The 14,351-nt window shown below is 34.6% G+C and overlaps 1 protein-coding gene across 2 annotated transcripts; it reads right to left on the bottom strand.

Moving 5' to 3' along the window:
* Positions 1–7,774: 7,774 nt before the first annotated feature.
* LOC148583829 (wall-associated receptor kinase 2-like) lies at positions 7,775–13,738 on the bottom strand. 2 transcript variants are annotated; one of them, XM_088519380.1, is made up of 3 exons: positions 12,877–13,738; positions 11,371–11,562; positions 7,775–8,973 (listed from the first exon to the last, which is right to left on the bottom strand). In XM_088519380.1, the coding sequence occupies exons 1-3, from the start codon at positions 13,736–13,738 to the stop codon at positions 7,775–7,777; spliced, it is 2,253 nt and encodes a 750-aa protein (XP_088375506.1). The 2 variants fall into 2 exon arrangements, with proteins under 2 accessions (XP_088375506.1, XP_088375507.1); XM_088519381.1 differs by having other exon boundaries at positions 11,395–11,562.
* Positions 13,739–14,351: the final 613 nt, after the last annotated feature.

Genomic DNA, 14,351 nt, shown 5'->3' with positions numbered 1-14,351 from the left:
ACATTTCCTTTATCTCATGCTCTAAATACCTCTCTTACTACCCATGATACAGAATCCACATTCTTCACCTCTGCCTCCAAACACCAAGAATGGCGTACTGCAATAGCAGAGGAGTTCAATCCTCTCATAAAAAATGGGACATGGGATTTAGTTCCTAACAACCCCTCTATAAATGTTGTTGGAGCAAAATGGGTTTTTCGCCTTAAGAGAAAGGTTGATGGTAGTATTGAAAGATATAAAGCTCGCCTTGTTGCCAAAGGCTTTCATCAACAACCGGGTATTGATTTTGGAGACACCTACAATCCAGTAATTAAGCCAATAGCTATTAGAACTGTTCTTTCACTTGCTGTAACTACCGGATGGGAAATCAAACAGATTGACGTGACTAATGCATTTAATGCATCCTCTGATGTTTGTCATCTCAAGAAAGCTATCTATGGATTAAAACAAGCTCCCAGAGCATGGTTTCAACGTCTCAGCTCTAAGCTTTTTGATCTTGGTTTTCATGGATCTCGGTTTGATAGTTCATTGTTCTTTTTTTCTAAAGGCAGTTTTTGACTTTTTGCTCTTGTGTACGTTGACGACATTATTCTCACAGGCTCTTCTCCCACTGCAATTAATGGTCACATCCAGCAGTTCTCTGCCGAATTTCCAATCAAGGATCTTGGAAAGTTGAACTTCTTCTTAGGGGTGGAGGTTTCTCATTCTGCTGCTGGAATTCACCTCTGTCAGCAAAGGTAGATTTCTGATATTCTCAAACGTGCCAACATGTCACTAGCAACTTTCAAAAAAAAAAATATGTCACTAGCAAAACCTATTACATCACCCATGTCATCCTCTGTCACTCTCAGCAAATTTGATGGTGTAAAGTTTGATGCTGCAACTCTTTATCGAAGTATAGTTGGCGCCTTGCAGTACTTGTCTATCACAAGACCTGACATTGCATTTGCTGTCAGTAAGGTATCTCAATTCATGAATGAGCCATGAGACACCCACTGGTTTGCTGTCAAGCGAATACTACATTACTTGAAGCACACTACTGATCATGGTATTCTCATCAGAAAATGCTCTTCAACTCAACTATTTGGTTGTTCGGATGCGGATTGGGCAGGTTGCCCGGATGACAGATGTTTCACTTCTGGATTCTGTATTTTCCTTGGCTCTAATCTACTTTCATGGAGCTCCAAAAAGCAACTCACAGTGTCTCGTTCAATCATAGAATCCGAGTATAAATCCCTGGCAAACACTGCTGCAAACTTATGTTGGCTTCAATCTCTCCTCAATGAGTTAGGTGTTTTCTTTCCGACTGCTCCAATATTATTCTGTGATAACATCGGTGCTACCTATTTGTCAGCAAATCCAGCCTTACATGCCAGGACAAAGCATATTGCAATTGACTATCACTTTGTACGGGATCGGGTTGAAACCAAAAGTCTCATCGTCAAGTTCTCTCCAGCAAAGATCAAATTGCCGATGTCCTATCAAATTGCTAGAAGAAAAGCTGTAGATGAGCCAACTAACCCTTACAAGCTAACCCGTAGGGGATATGTTATCAAATGTGAAAATTGAGAGAGTTTAGGGCATAATTACAAAGGTTGTCATTTACCTTTGAATCTGGACTGGAAGAGGTGGAAACCAAAGAAATATAAGCCAAAAAATGATGCTACTCAAGCACAAGTAAAACTAAGACCTTTTTCAACACACAGTTCATATACCAAAATTTATTAACTTAGCATTAATTCCAGTAATACAAGAATTGTTGTTGCTATTTGTCTTATTATTTGGTTAATGCATTCTAGATATCACAATCTGTTTGTTTATGTTCTTTTTAGGAAGATTTTTGTTTATGTTGTTTTTGGTACAGTAGTTACTATTTGGATTATGATGGATTGAAAAGTATTGGAGTATGAGGTGGACACCATGGTCATGGTCATGGTCATTATTGTGTCTGATTATATAAATACTAGAATGCTTAGCATGAAAATGTTTTGTCTTAATGTTTGGTTAATGACTTAATGCATTATAAGGATCCCAACATGAACCACATACGGAAGCAAGAGTGGGGTTGTCACAGCCTCATGTTAGTACACATAAGGCGACTCATTCACAGGTAAAACCGATACTTTTTAGAATACACATTTCATATATCTGTGCAATATATTGTGTAATAGTAATTAAGTAATATTTCATGAATCACAGGCAGAAGCAGAAGTAGGGTCGTCACAGCATGGTAGTACACATAGGGCTACACATGTACTAAGGAGCCGAGGATGTAGTGCTATGCAATGACGTTTGTCTTAACTAACCAAGATGATGTTAATGATGTCGTATTAATTAACTTAGAATTCATTGTGTTAAACACTGATTACATTTCCCATTACTTTTGTTTAAGACATTATTTTTTGCTTGTAGTGGATGAATGTAATACACCACAATTTATGACAATAGTGGCTCTTTTGTTACAACCTGCAGAAAAATGATGTTTTTGTGCCGAATATATATGCAATCTGTAATTTTGGCACAATATGCTATGTTGACGAATTCATTCATAGTATACAAATTAAGTTTGACATACAAGTTATGTAATGAATTCACCACCAAATATAGCATACTCACATTCAAATCAGTATAAACACAAACATACATTTAATTATATAAATTTAAAAAATCATACAAAAAAAAATTGTATGATTTTTTAAAAAATCATACAATTTTTTTTGTGCTTGCCTAATTTGGTGATACAAAATATGCAATGAAAAATTACGCATCCATGCCCCAAACACAACATTTCCATGCCTCAATGCCCCATCAACCAATGACAAATGAGCAATACACAAATCACCAACGAAAAGACCAACATATATGTTTGGATCTTCAGTCTGGCAGCTCTAAGTGATGACACTTCACCCTTTAGAGAATTAACTTATTTATACAACCCAGGTAGGACCTCCTGTCCGCGAGCACATGTTTTGTCGTCATACCATTGGAAAAAACGACATTGTCAAACTTTTTTGTCATTACACAAAAAATTTGACAATGAATACTAAAATTACGAACAAGTAATAAGTAACAACCATTTCTCAACACCAGATTACCCAAATTCAAATACCTTTTTATGGTCATACATAACACACCCATAGAATCGCCTCTCAGGATTTTTTATAATTGTAGATGTTATAATTGGGGTTGTAAGTCTTGCACATACACTATATAGGTTCCATATCCTCTTTGACCGACGATATTACAGATGCCAACGACATTGACTGTTCATTCTACAATGAAACTCTAAATCATTAGTAGTAATCCGCCAAAACTCTTATGTGTTTCACAAAATAAAATTGACAAACCTTTTTCAGCTTCCCAGTGTAGGATTCGGCTTTATTTTCTCATTCCCCGAAAATTTTCTTCTTCCTGTTCATCTGCAGTTTTTTTTTTTTTTTTTTTTTTTTTCTTAAAAAAAAAAAAACAAGTCATAAACCTCTTTCAGTGAGGTTTAGAGAAGAAGATGGTTGTTTGGTCACCCATGCACATAGTTCTTTATTTGGAACAAGAATATCCAAGCTCCGGTTGAAATCGTTCTTCCCATACCAGAGAGAGATAGGAGAAACCTATCAAATCTAAACCATGACTACACATCTAAATTATTAGACCAAGTAAAATTCCCACCTACAAGAAGGATGTCCATGAAATCAAAAATAAATTTTGAAAAATCCAACATAGCTCTTGAATGTCTAGAATCACTTGAGCATTCACACAGAAACTGAACAACATTGAAAACTCCCACCAACTCAGAAGACCAACCAATTTGTCCCAAAGATGTCTCCTTTCAACATCATCATTTGGACTATATACACCCCCCCCCCCCCCCCCCACCAAACCCGTACCTTATATGTACGGCAGAATAGGTGCTTGTATTTTACTTGTATGAAAATAAAAAAATAAATAAATAAAAAAAAGGACTAAAAGTCTCATCCCTGACCCTGGAGAAGCAAATTTTCAACATTATGATTTGGGAACTTTTAAAATGTTCAAGATATCAATAAAACAATAAAAAGATGAACAGAAGTGATTTGTTTATTTTGCCTTTGGGTCAATCTTTTAGAATGTAGATTGAAGTTTCACAAACTAACATACTTACCATGAAATATAGGAAAGGGAATGAGATGATATGTGCAAAGCTGCAAAAATTAAAACCAGAAAACAGTACGTAATTGTTGCTATTCTTCAGATTAAAAAAAAAAAAAAAAAAGGTGTTGGAAAAGAACTAATACTTTTTAGGGAAATTGTATATAAAATCCTTAGGTAAACGCGCCTTTATTAAAAACTCCCTGGGTTTTTTTTTCCGGAAATTTAGTCCCTGGGTCACTCGAAACTACTAAAAAACTCCCTACCGTCAATTTTTGGTAACTGCCGTTAGTCCACTCAAAACTCACCGTTTCATCTGATTAAAATATTAATTTTTTATTAATTTAATTTAAAAAAATTAAACTTAAAAAAAAAAAAAAAAAAAAAAATTGAAGGGTGGCCAGGGGTGGCCCGGCCACCCCTGGCCACCCCCCAACCCCTAAGGGGTGGCCGCAAGCCACCCCGGGGGTGGGTTGACCACCCCTGGGGTGGCTTGCGGCCACCCCTTAGGTGGTTTGGGGTGGCCTGCGGGCCACCCCTCCAAGCCAGGGGTGGCTCGCGGCCACCCCAAACCACCCCTGGGGTGGCCGCGAGCCACCCCTGGCCACCAGGGGTGGCCTTCGGGCCACCCCAAGCCACCCATGGGATGGCTCGAGCCACCCCTTAAGGGTTGGGGGGTGGCCAGGGGTGGCCCGGCCACCCCTGGCCACCCTTCAATTTTTTTTTTTTTTTTTTTTTTTTATTTTAAAAGTTTAATTTTTTTAAATTAAATTAATAAAAAATTAATATTTTAATCAGATGAAACGGTGAGTTTTGAGTGGACTAACGGCAGTTACCAAAAATTAACGGTATGGAGTTTCTAGTAGTTTCGAGTGACCCAAGGACTAAATTTCCGAAAAAAAAAACCTATGGAGTTTTTAATAAAGGCGCGTTTACCTAAGGATTTTAAATATAATTTCCCTACTTTTTAATATACAAATGAATTGGGCCATATAAGAATGCAACATGCTCTATGGGAAGAATTTTCTAATGTCATTAAAGTTCCTGCAACTAAATAGAAACATACAGCACTATGCCATAGAAACTGTTGATTTTTTTCAAGCAAAGTTGATACCAAGCTTCTGGTATAAATGGACTGATATCAAAGTCCAATGAAATAATAGCGATGCTATCTCAAAGGCAAATGAAGACATTATATATATGCTTGGAAAGCAAACAGAAGGACTGGTATAATTTTTGGACTGGTATCTCAAAAAAGAAAAAAAAAAAAAAAAAAAAAAAAAAAAGAGAAAAAAAAAAGAAGGGAAACTTCACTTTAGCACCCTAAACTTCCATGCAATTTAACAAACCCCCCTAAACTTTCAAATCTTTCAATTTGGACCCCTAAACTTTCAATTGCTCTCAATGTGGACCCTTCCGTCAATTTTAGCCGTTAAAATACCAAAAAAGACCAAAATATTCCTAATTTTCATTTTCTTTTTTTTTTTTTAAATAAAAAAACGTTTTGGAATTAAGGGTAAAGTTTGAATTTTATATAAAAATCAAGGGTATAAATGTCATCTAATATTTAAAATATGATGGAGAGGTCCACATTGAGAGCAATTGAAAGTTCAAGAGTCAAAAGTGAGAAATTTGAAAGTTTGGGAGAGGGAGGTTTGTCAAATCGCGTGAAAGTTCAGAGGGCTAAATTAAAGTTTTCCAAACAAAAAAAAAAAGCCTAAGTCCCTCATGTAATTTCTTAGGACTGGTATAATTTTTGGTTTCCACATATTCAACATTAATCTAAGCTCTTTCGACCTACACAATTCCAGAAAATACCGTGGTTTTTTAGACTTTTTTGAATAAAAGAAAAACAATTATTTAATCAACAAAACCCTAGCCCCCAATCTTGGGCTTCTTACTTGTGATGGAGTGAGGCTGAAAAGTCTGTGACGATGCCGGACTGATGAACCCCCGGTGGGATCTGTGGTTGGAAATCAAAGGGAGACGTAGACGGTGGAGAAGTTGACGTCGAAGAGGACGGCTAAGGTGGTTGCGCTGCTACACTTAGTGGATTTGTGGTTGGAAGGCGGATGACTGGAGATCAGGTGTGGATTGACGGAGAAGAAGACGAATAGTGGCGGTGAAGGCGCCGGCATATTTGGTGGCTTCGGCTGAACGTCGATTGGTTTTTTTTTTAACAAAAAATAAAACTGTATAAATAAAAGGATTTCTTGATTGGGAAATTAATTGAAACAAAGGATAAAAAATTTGTAATCTAGGATCTAACAATTGAAATTTACTCTAATTCCATAAAAGACTTTAGAATGCAGAAGTATAAAGCGAAATAATAAAGAAGAAAAAATATCCACATACTAAGAGCATTCCCAATGGAAGAGCCAAATGTTACTTTTATCTAGAATAGCTCTTCAAATGTTCAAAAAACCTTCCACATTGGATGAGCCAAAAATATATGTAAAATAGATATTTGATTAAAAGAGCTAAAAAAAAAGTTAAATGTAGCAGCACTTTTTAAGGGAGACATTTTATTTTTTAGTGTTTCTCTCTCCTGCTTTATCTTTTTCCCAAATCTTTTCCCACCATTTTTTTAGAAATATAGCTAATCGGATGTGTAGACACTTAAAAATGACTTAGCTAAACTAGATAAAAGTGAATTTTGAAGAGCCATTTTACATAAAAATATGGCTCTTCCATTGGGAATGCTCTAAGGAGAGCTGAATTACATTATACGTTGAAAAAGCTAAGGCTATGAATTGACAAAAGCCTACCTTTGTAATAAAATTTTTTATTTTATAGTGATATTTTTATTTAAATAATAATAAAAAGTAATTAATATGATATAAAAAATAAGATGTTTAATGATTGATTTTAAGAAAAATAGTATAATCTTTTTTTAGGTGGGCAAATCGAACAATATTATTATTTTTTTAACGTCGTGTACAAATAATTCAATAAGTTAAATTTCATATACGGCTGTACTTTCTGACCAAGTACTGAAGACTCATAAATTCCTAATAATCATGTAAGGGGAAACTTGGCTTTTTTGGGAACGCCATTTGAGGGATAGCTTTCTAGTTTTTCCACGCGTTTTGCTTAACAAATACATGCCGACAGTTTGAAAAGAAGAAAAAAAAGAAAAAAACACACACACACACACACAAAGTGCTTATTAGATATGTTTATTTGTACATATTTACGGCTTTAAGAGGTAACTTAATATGTTAGAATTATATTTTATGAAGTAAAGGTTTTACGGCTTTAAGAGGTAACTTAATATGTTAGAATTATATTTTATGAAGTAAAGGTTATTGGTTTGAATCTTTCTTCTTCTTTTTGTACGGACATGTCGCAAAAAAAATTGTACATATTTGATTTTTTTATTTTTTAATGAAAAATTTGAAATTAAATTAGAATAGTTGAAAATTTTACGAATTACTAGAATACTGAAAAATTGGATGAACTCTTACAAGAAACTTAAAACGAAATATTACAGTAACCAAATAAACTAAACACATTAACTGACGTACTTTGTCTATAATATTTAACCTATTCTTCCAGTAGGAATGTCATTATTTTTCTCCCTGCCTTTATTTTTAGGATAATAAAACGGGAAATTGCATTAAGAAAAAATGCATGAAGGGCGCCACATTCATCTGCCATCCCCCAAGGCTAATGTGACATGGTCATTCACACTGTCATATGTAGCGGTTCTGCTGTTACTTCCACCGTATTTGAAAGTGAGAGATGTCTCGCCAAGCAAGTGTTCCGCCTCTTCTAGATTTGATTGAACACTAACCCACGAATGTGTCTCCGTCTTTCTTATTCCTTCTAATTCCATTGCCACTTCCTTCATAGTAGGCCTCTCATCCCCCTTCACTCTTAAGCACCTCTTTGCAAGTTCAACAACTTCCTTTATTTGCTCCTCATGTCCTCCTTCAACTATATGATTCTCAAGAACTTCAAACAATCGATCTTCTTTTAAGGAAGAAAGAAAATATATAGCTAGACTTTTTTCATTTTCAGACCAATTGAATGAAAGTACATCTTCTCCTGTTAGTAGCTCCACGAGGACCACTCCAAAGCTATAGACATCACTTTTTTCCGTCAATTGGTTCGTCTGTAAGTATTCAGGATCCAAGTATCCAAGAGTTCCTTGCACTACAGGAGCCAATTCCTTTTGATCTCGGGGGACCAATCTTGAAGTTCCAAAGTCAGAGACTTTTGCAGTGAAATCATCATCAAGCAATATGTTTGAGGACTTGACATCTCTATGGATTATAGGCGTCGAAACTACAGAGTGTAGATACGATAGTGCATCGGCTGTTTCTGTAGCTATTCTTAGACGGGTTTCCCATCGTATGGTGGATGCCTTGCTTTCACTATGTATATACTTGAAGAGCGTACCATTTGGGACAAATTCATAGACTAGCAAAGGAACTTGTGTCTCTAAACAACAGCCCAATAGTTTGACAACATTCTTATGGTTAATTTGTGAGAGCAGAACAACCTCGTTAACAAATTGGTCAATCTGGTTTTGATCAACTGTCTTGGACTTCTTGATGGCAACAATTCTTTTATCAGGTAAAAATCCTTTGTAGACTGTACCAAAACCTCCTTGGCCAATGATCCTATTTTCTTCATAGTTATTTGTAGCCTTCTTCAATTCTTCTACGGTAAATATTTTGGCTGTTTCCCTAGATCCTTGTTGTTTGCTCAGCTGCTGTTGTAAAATCAAACCCCCATTCTGTCGAAAGAAGCTTTCTTTAAGCTTGATAAGTTTTCTTTTCTTGTGGACAAAGTACAGCCAAGAGCCAACCACAAGCATGGCAACAAAGCTTAAGCCAATAACTGCACTTGAAAAGCTCAAACGTTATTCATTTTGACGTAATTACACCACTGTCAAAAAATGTTAACACCAGGGATTTATTGCTTGTATTACTCTGTCAAATCTGTCAAATATGTTAAATAAAAGGGAAAAATGCAAAATTAGTCCTTGTGATTTACTTGATTTACAATTAGCTCTATGTGGTATCAAAATAAACTCAAAGGTCTTTAAGGTATGCCAAAAAAATAATTTAATCCCTACAGTCAAATTTCGTCCACTAATTTAATATATTCCGTTAGTGTGACACTGATTTAAATAGAACAAGTATCATAATTTTATTGACTCTAACGTTTCATGCTATTAGAACCTGTTAAGTCAGTGAAAGGAATTTGACTGTACGGATTAAATTGTTTTTTTGATATACCTTAGGGACTTTTGAGTTCATCTTAATATAACAAGGAGTTAATTGCAAATCAGGTAAACCACATGAATTGATTTTGCATTTTTCCTTAAATAAAAAAATCATTTAAAGTTGAGATACTATAAGAACATTTAACCGGAATAGGATCTTCTCCAATTCATTTATGCTAATTCCATCTTAACCCAAAGAAGTCGGATAAGTCATTCAATTCATTTCTACATATGATTAAAAAAAAAAAAAATTCATTTCTACATTCAAAGCGGCCATATGTGTGATATTTGTTTGGATCATGGACAGGACGTACGGAATTATATTAGAGCCTAGATGCCTTCTCTTTTAGTTACAAATTTATATTAATTAAAATATTTTTATTTAAATATATAGTTAAAATATTATTAAATATTGTTTTTTTTTTTTTTTTCATTTGGCCTAAAAATTGAACACCTATTAAAATTAGATTTGACTCTCTATTAATGTTTTTTGACCTCCTAATAAGAAATCTTTGTTGTATAAAAAAATACTAGAGTACTCTCGAATGCGAATTGACTTTTAAAATTACTATTAAATTTGAAATGATTATTATTGAATTTCGATCTATTGATAATTTTAAGGGTAAATTTGAGATGATCACATACCCCCTCAACCAACCACCCAATTGACAATGTACCCCCAAACTTTCAATTGTGACAAAGTCCCTTCCAAACAACCAAAACATTGTCAATGTCTTCCTAAGGCTAGCAAAAAGATAAAAATGCCAATATGTATTTCTCAATAAGACAAAAATAACCCTATAAATTTGAAAATTTTTAATTTAAAAAGAAAGATTTTTGTTTTTTTTTTTAAAAAAATATATATATATTTTTTAAACGAAAACTTTTAATTTTTTTAAACGATTTTTTTTTAAAAAAAAAAAACAAAATGATTTTTTCTTTAAACAGACATTTTTATTTAAAAGAAATTTTTTTAAAAAAAAAAATTGTTAAAGAAAATTTTTATTTTCTTAGAAATTGTTATTTTAAAAAGTTATTAAAAAAAAAATTTTATAACAAAAAAAACAGAAATTTTTTAATTTTTTTCTTGTACAGTGGATTTTTTTTTTTTTTTTTTTTTAAGGTTTAGGTTTTTTCTAGAAATTTTAGTATTTTTTGTTTTTATTTTACTATGGGTTTTCGTTATTGGGGGGAACATCGACAATTTTTGGTAGTTTGGGGGGAAATTGTCACAATTAAAAGTTTGGGAGGGACATTGTCAATTGGGTGGTAGTTTGAAGGGGTATATGAATTTTTTCCTAATTTTAAAAAGCACATCACATTTGAGAGGATTTGTATATAAGTCCTCAATAAATATTATTTATTGCTCATTCAACAATCAAATGTAAGGCTGCTCAAACGGGGCGGTTATAATAACCGCTAACCACTAGGGTAGTTGCGGTTAGCGGCTTTAGGAGGTAGGACAAGACGGTTATAACTGCTAATCGCCTTCATTTATATATAATAATATAAATATATATATTAAATATTTTATATTAATAAAATATATTAATTTTTTCATTTGTATTTGGATGAATGGATTTAGGCTATTTATGACTATGTATGTGAAGTATATAATGTGGTATGTGATGTTTTGGGATAAGCTATATTCCAAAATATTAGCTGGCCCAAAAAATAACATGTTTTATTTTTTCATCTTTTTGGAACATTTTGGCCTTAAACCCTTAAAATGAGCCCAAAAAATAGGCCAATCCCATAAAATAAGCCTAATAAATAGGCCAATTAAAATACCAAAACACTTAAAAAGCCTAAAAGCCCATATAAAAAAAAAAAAAAAAAAAAAACCGTTATTAAATTGAATAACCGCTAACAGCCGGTTATAAAATAACCGCCTAAACGGTTACGGTTGCGGTTATTAAAAATCGATAAACGCCCATGGCAGTTGCGGTTGCGGTTATAGCCAATAACCACCGGTTTTAAACCCCTAGTCAAATGTGGACCATATGTACCAAATGGTGAATATATATACTTACCAATGGGAATCTTAATCGCTAGTGGTGCGGGTTCCGCAGCACAACCTTCACCATCTTCTCTTCCGTCTCCATGGTACCCCTTGGGACAACCACATGTATAATTTCCTTCCATGTTGATACACATTTTCGTGCAATTATTGAGTTTTGAATCCTTACATTCGTTAACGTCTGCAAGTCAATTCAATAATATATATCAACCGCATAGTATAATGATCATAATTATCAAACATGAGAATAACTTTTATAAAGTCTGGACAGAAATCAAGTTACTTGTGCTATTCAATAAAAAGTTGACACATTTGCTTTAAACAACAAATAACTTTACTGTGAAAACACTGGATCGGATCGGACTCTTTTATCACTTATGGACAAAAAAACCCTCCTCCTTTATGGATTAATTATCTCTCACCTTCTTGCCACAACTATCTCTCTCTCGTTTTTATTTATTTGAATCAATATCCAAGACAAAACACCAAACATCAATGAAAATAGTTAAAGATTATTTTGAGGGAAAATTACTTTTTACCCCCTTAAAGTTGGCAGCGATTTTCAATTCGAACACCAAAGTTTCAATTTTTGCAATCCACCCCCCCCAAAGTTCCAAATTTTTGCAATTTGATCAATTGTATCCAAAACTTTCCATATTGCCCCTAATTTTTATTTATTTTTATTTTTATAAAAAAATTTCGGGGTGGCCTTAGCCAACCCTTTGGCCATCTGGCCATTTTTGCACCCCCAAATTTATTTATTTTTAATAAAAAATAAAAAAAAATAAAAATAAAAATCAGGGGCAATATGGGAATTTTGGGATAATATTGGTCGAATTGAAAAAAAATTGGAACTTTGTGGACGTGGATTGCAAATATTGAAACTTTGATATTCGAATTGAAAAACGTTGTCAACTTTAGGGAGGTAAACTGTAATTTTTCCTTATTTTGAAAAAACAAAAAAAGACCGGGTGAAAATGGACCCAATGTTCTCAAATAGTTACAGAGGCGAAAAACGAACCCTTGCAAGTAAAGTAGTTATGGGTTTGGAGGACGTACAAAAAAAAAAAAGGTTTGTTTTAGCGAAGAGAGGAGATAGATCAAAGAACTCATGGAAAATAGAGGTCGGAACTTGGAAGTACTCAGTTTGCAAAGATTTCTGGAAAATGCATTGTGGGTAGAGCAATTATGTAAATATTGCGATTTGCACTGGGGTTATTGATCAGACTGTTTTGGTTTTGGTTTGATTGTTCTTGTTTGCCTTGTATGATATGGTGTTTATAATAAAGTCATTTATTGTTCTAGCTAGGCTCATGTGTCAACTTAACAAAGAGTTTAATTAGTTTGTGATTCTCTATCAAATATATATATATATACATGGAAGCGAAAAGGAAAATAAATGTCATGAGTGATACTGAATTCAAGAAAAATTAATTATGTTTTACTACTTAGATTAATTGGGAAGCTTTAATTTGTAGATCGATGTGTATAATACCTTCGCAACCCCCATGGAGATATGGGCTCCCTTGGTAACCTTGCTTGCACTTGCAACGGTATCCCTGCCAGGTTTGGAGGTCGTCGAGGCATTCACTATTTTTGTCCTGACATGCGAAATTGGATTTTTTATGAGCTTCTTTGCATGTCTCGTTTCCAGCTACCCAATCAAGCACCATTGGAACCTTTATGTCGGGTTGACCCGCCTTGAGATAATTGGAGGAAAAGTTGAACTCGTCTTTCTCGACAACAAAAGCATAGCCGCAAGAATTGAAGTCCGATATGTTGGTGTAATTATTATAGTTAGATACAGACACATTAATATCTTTGAGTCCATCCGGAAACCCTATCTCGCAACACCCAACGCCAGAGCAAGACCCATTGATCACATTGTTAAGGCTAGGGCATTGAGATGAGCACCCGATTTTGTACAGTTCTCCGTTTTGGTACCCACTGAGGTATCCGTAATTGTCACAGCCAATAACAGTGAACTTATTTTTGCTGTTGGAAATGGTGTACTGGGCGGCTGCCCAAAACGAAGTATAGTAGTTGCTTATACTTTCACTCCCCGGATCGTAAGAGTCATTGGCTGCAAAATGCAAGACATGCAACTCATGAGTCTCAATGGATATGTTTGTTACAGGGACATCACCTGTCTTTGGTGTTCCAGAGTCACAAGTGATATTGAAATTCTCATCAAGGTAGCAGTGCTCATTCAACCCAAATGGGTATGGAATTTCTACACCTCCACACTCGATGGGGCAGCCCGGCTTGCCAATAGTTGATGCTGTTGTTGCTGCTGCCATAACTATTGCAAATATTATCACTACAAAAATTTGCAAAAGCTTCCCACAAAAGCCCATGGCCACAACTTTTTTTTAGGAGAGAGTTTTTGTGTTTAGATGTACGTGCTTTGATTGTCCTCAGACGAACAGACTCGAATTCCCTTTAAAGGCGTATGGAACTAAGACCAATTCAACGCCCCAAGCTATGGGTTAGAATTATACATCTTCTTTCGCTATACAAGTACTTGTTTCTTGTCGGTTTCCTAGTCGTCCGAGACTCTGCGATAATGTCTTCGATCTCCAAAATCTATGTACGCTACGTGTACTCAGTACTGCATGCCGACCATTCTTAATCACTGCATCATCGCATGTAGAGTTATATATGATGCTCACTCGATCTGCTTACAAATTAAGATTTTGGATGGTAAAAACCAATTAAAAAAAATTAAATTTAGGGTACAAAATAAAATAAATTAAATTGCACACAGGAACACAAATATTGGGCTTGAGTGGGAAGCTTTTGTTATATTTGTAAAACATAGTTTTGTCGTACACAGCGAAAGAAAATTGAACACTCCTAAAACCCAAAAAAATGTCAGCAAAAAGTTGTATATTTTTAAAACCCCCCTCAAATTACCACCTAACTAACAATGTACTCCCCAAATTACCAAAACATTGTTAATGTCTCCCC

The sequence above is a fragment of the Corylus avellana genome, chromosome 9, assembly GCF_965113065.1.
Source record: "Corylus avellana chromosome 9, dhCorAvel1.hap1.2, whole genome shotgun sequence".
NCBI classification, from domain to species: Eukaryota; Viridiplantae; Streptophyta; class Magnoliopsida; order Fagales; family Betulaceae; genus Corylus; species Corylus avellana.
This window is presented reverse-complemented; position numbering and strand designations above follow the sequence as displayed.

What these genes read in the sequence shown, in the direction of transcription:
- LOC148583829 (XM_088519380.1), bottom strand. Translation starts at nt 13,738, where the DNA reads ATGGGCTTTTGTGGGAAGCTTTTGCAAATTTTTGTAGTGATAATATTT. An exon ending in TCTCCATGGGGGTTGCGAAG is followed by an intron (nt 11,563 to 12,876) that starts GTATTATACACA and finishes ATTGACTTGCAG; the next exon opens with ACGTTAACGAATGTAAGGAT. An exon ending in GTATATATATTCACCATTTG is followed by an intron (nt 8,974 to 11,370) that starts GTACATATGGTC and finishes TTTCAAGTGCAG; the next exon opens with TTATTGGCTTAAGCTTTGTT.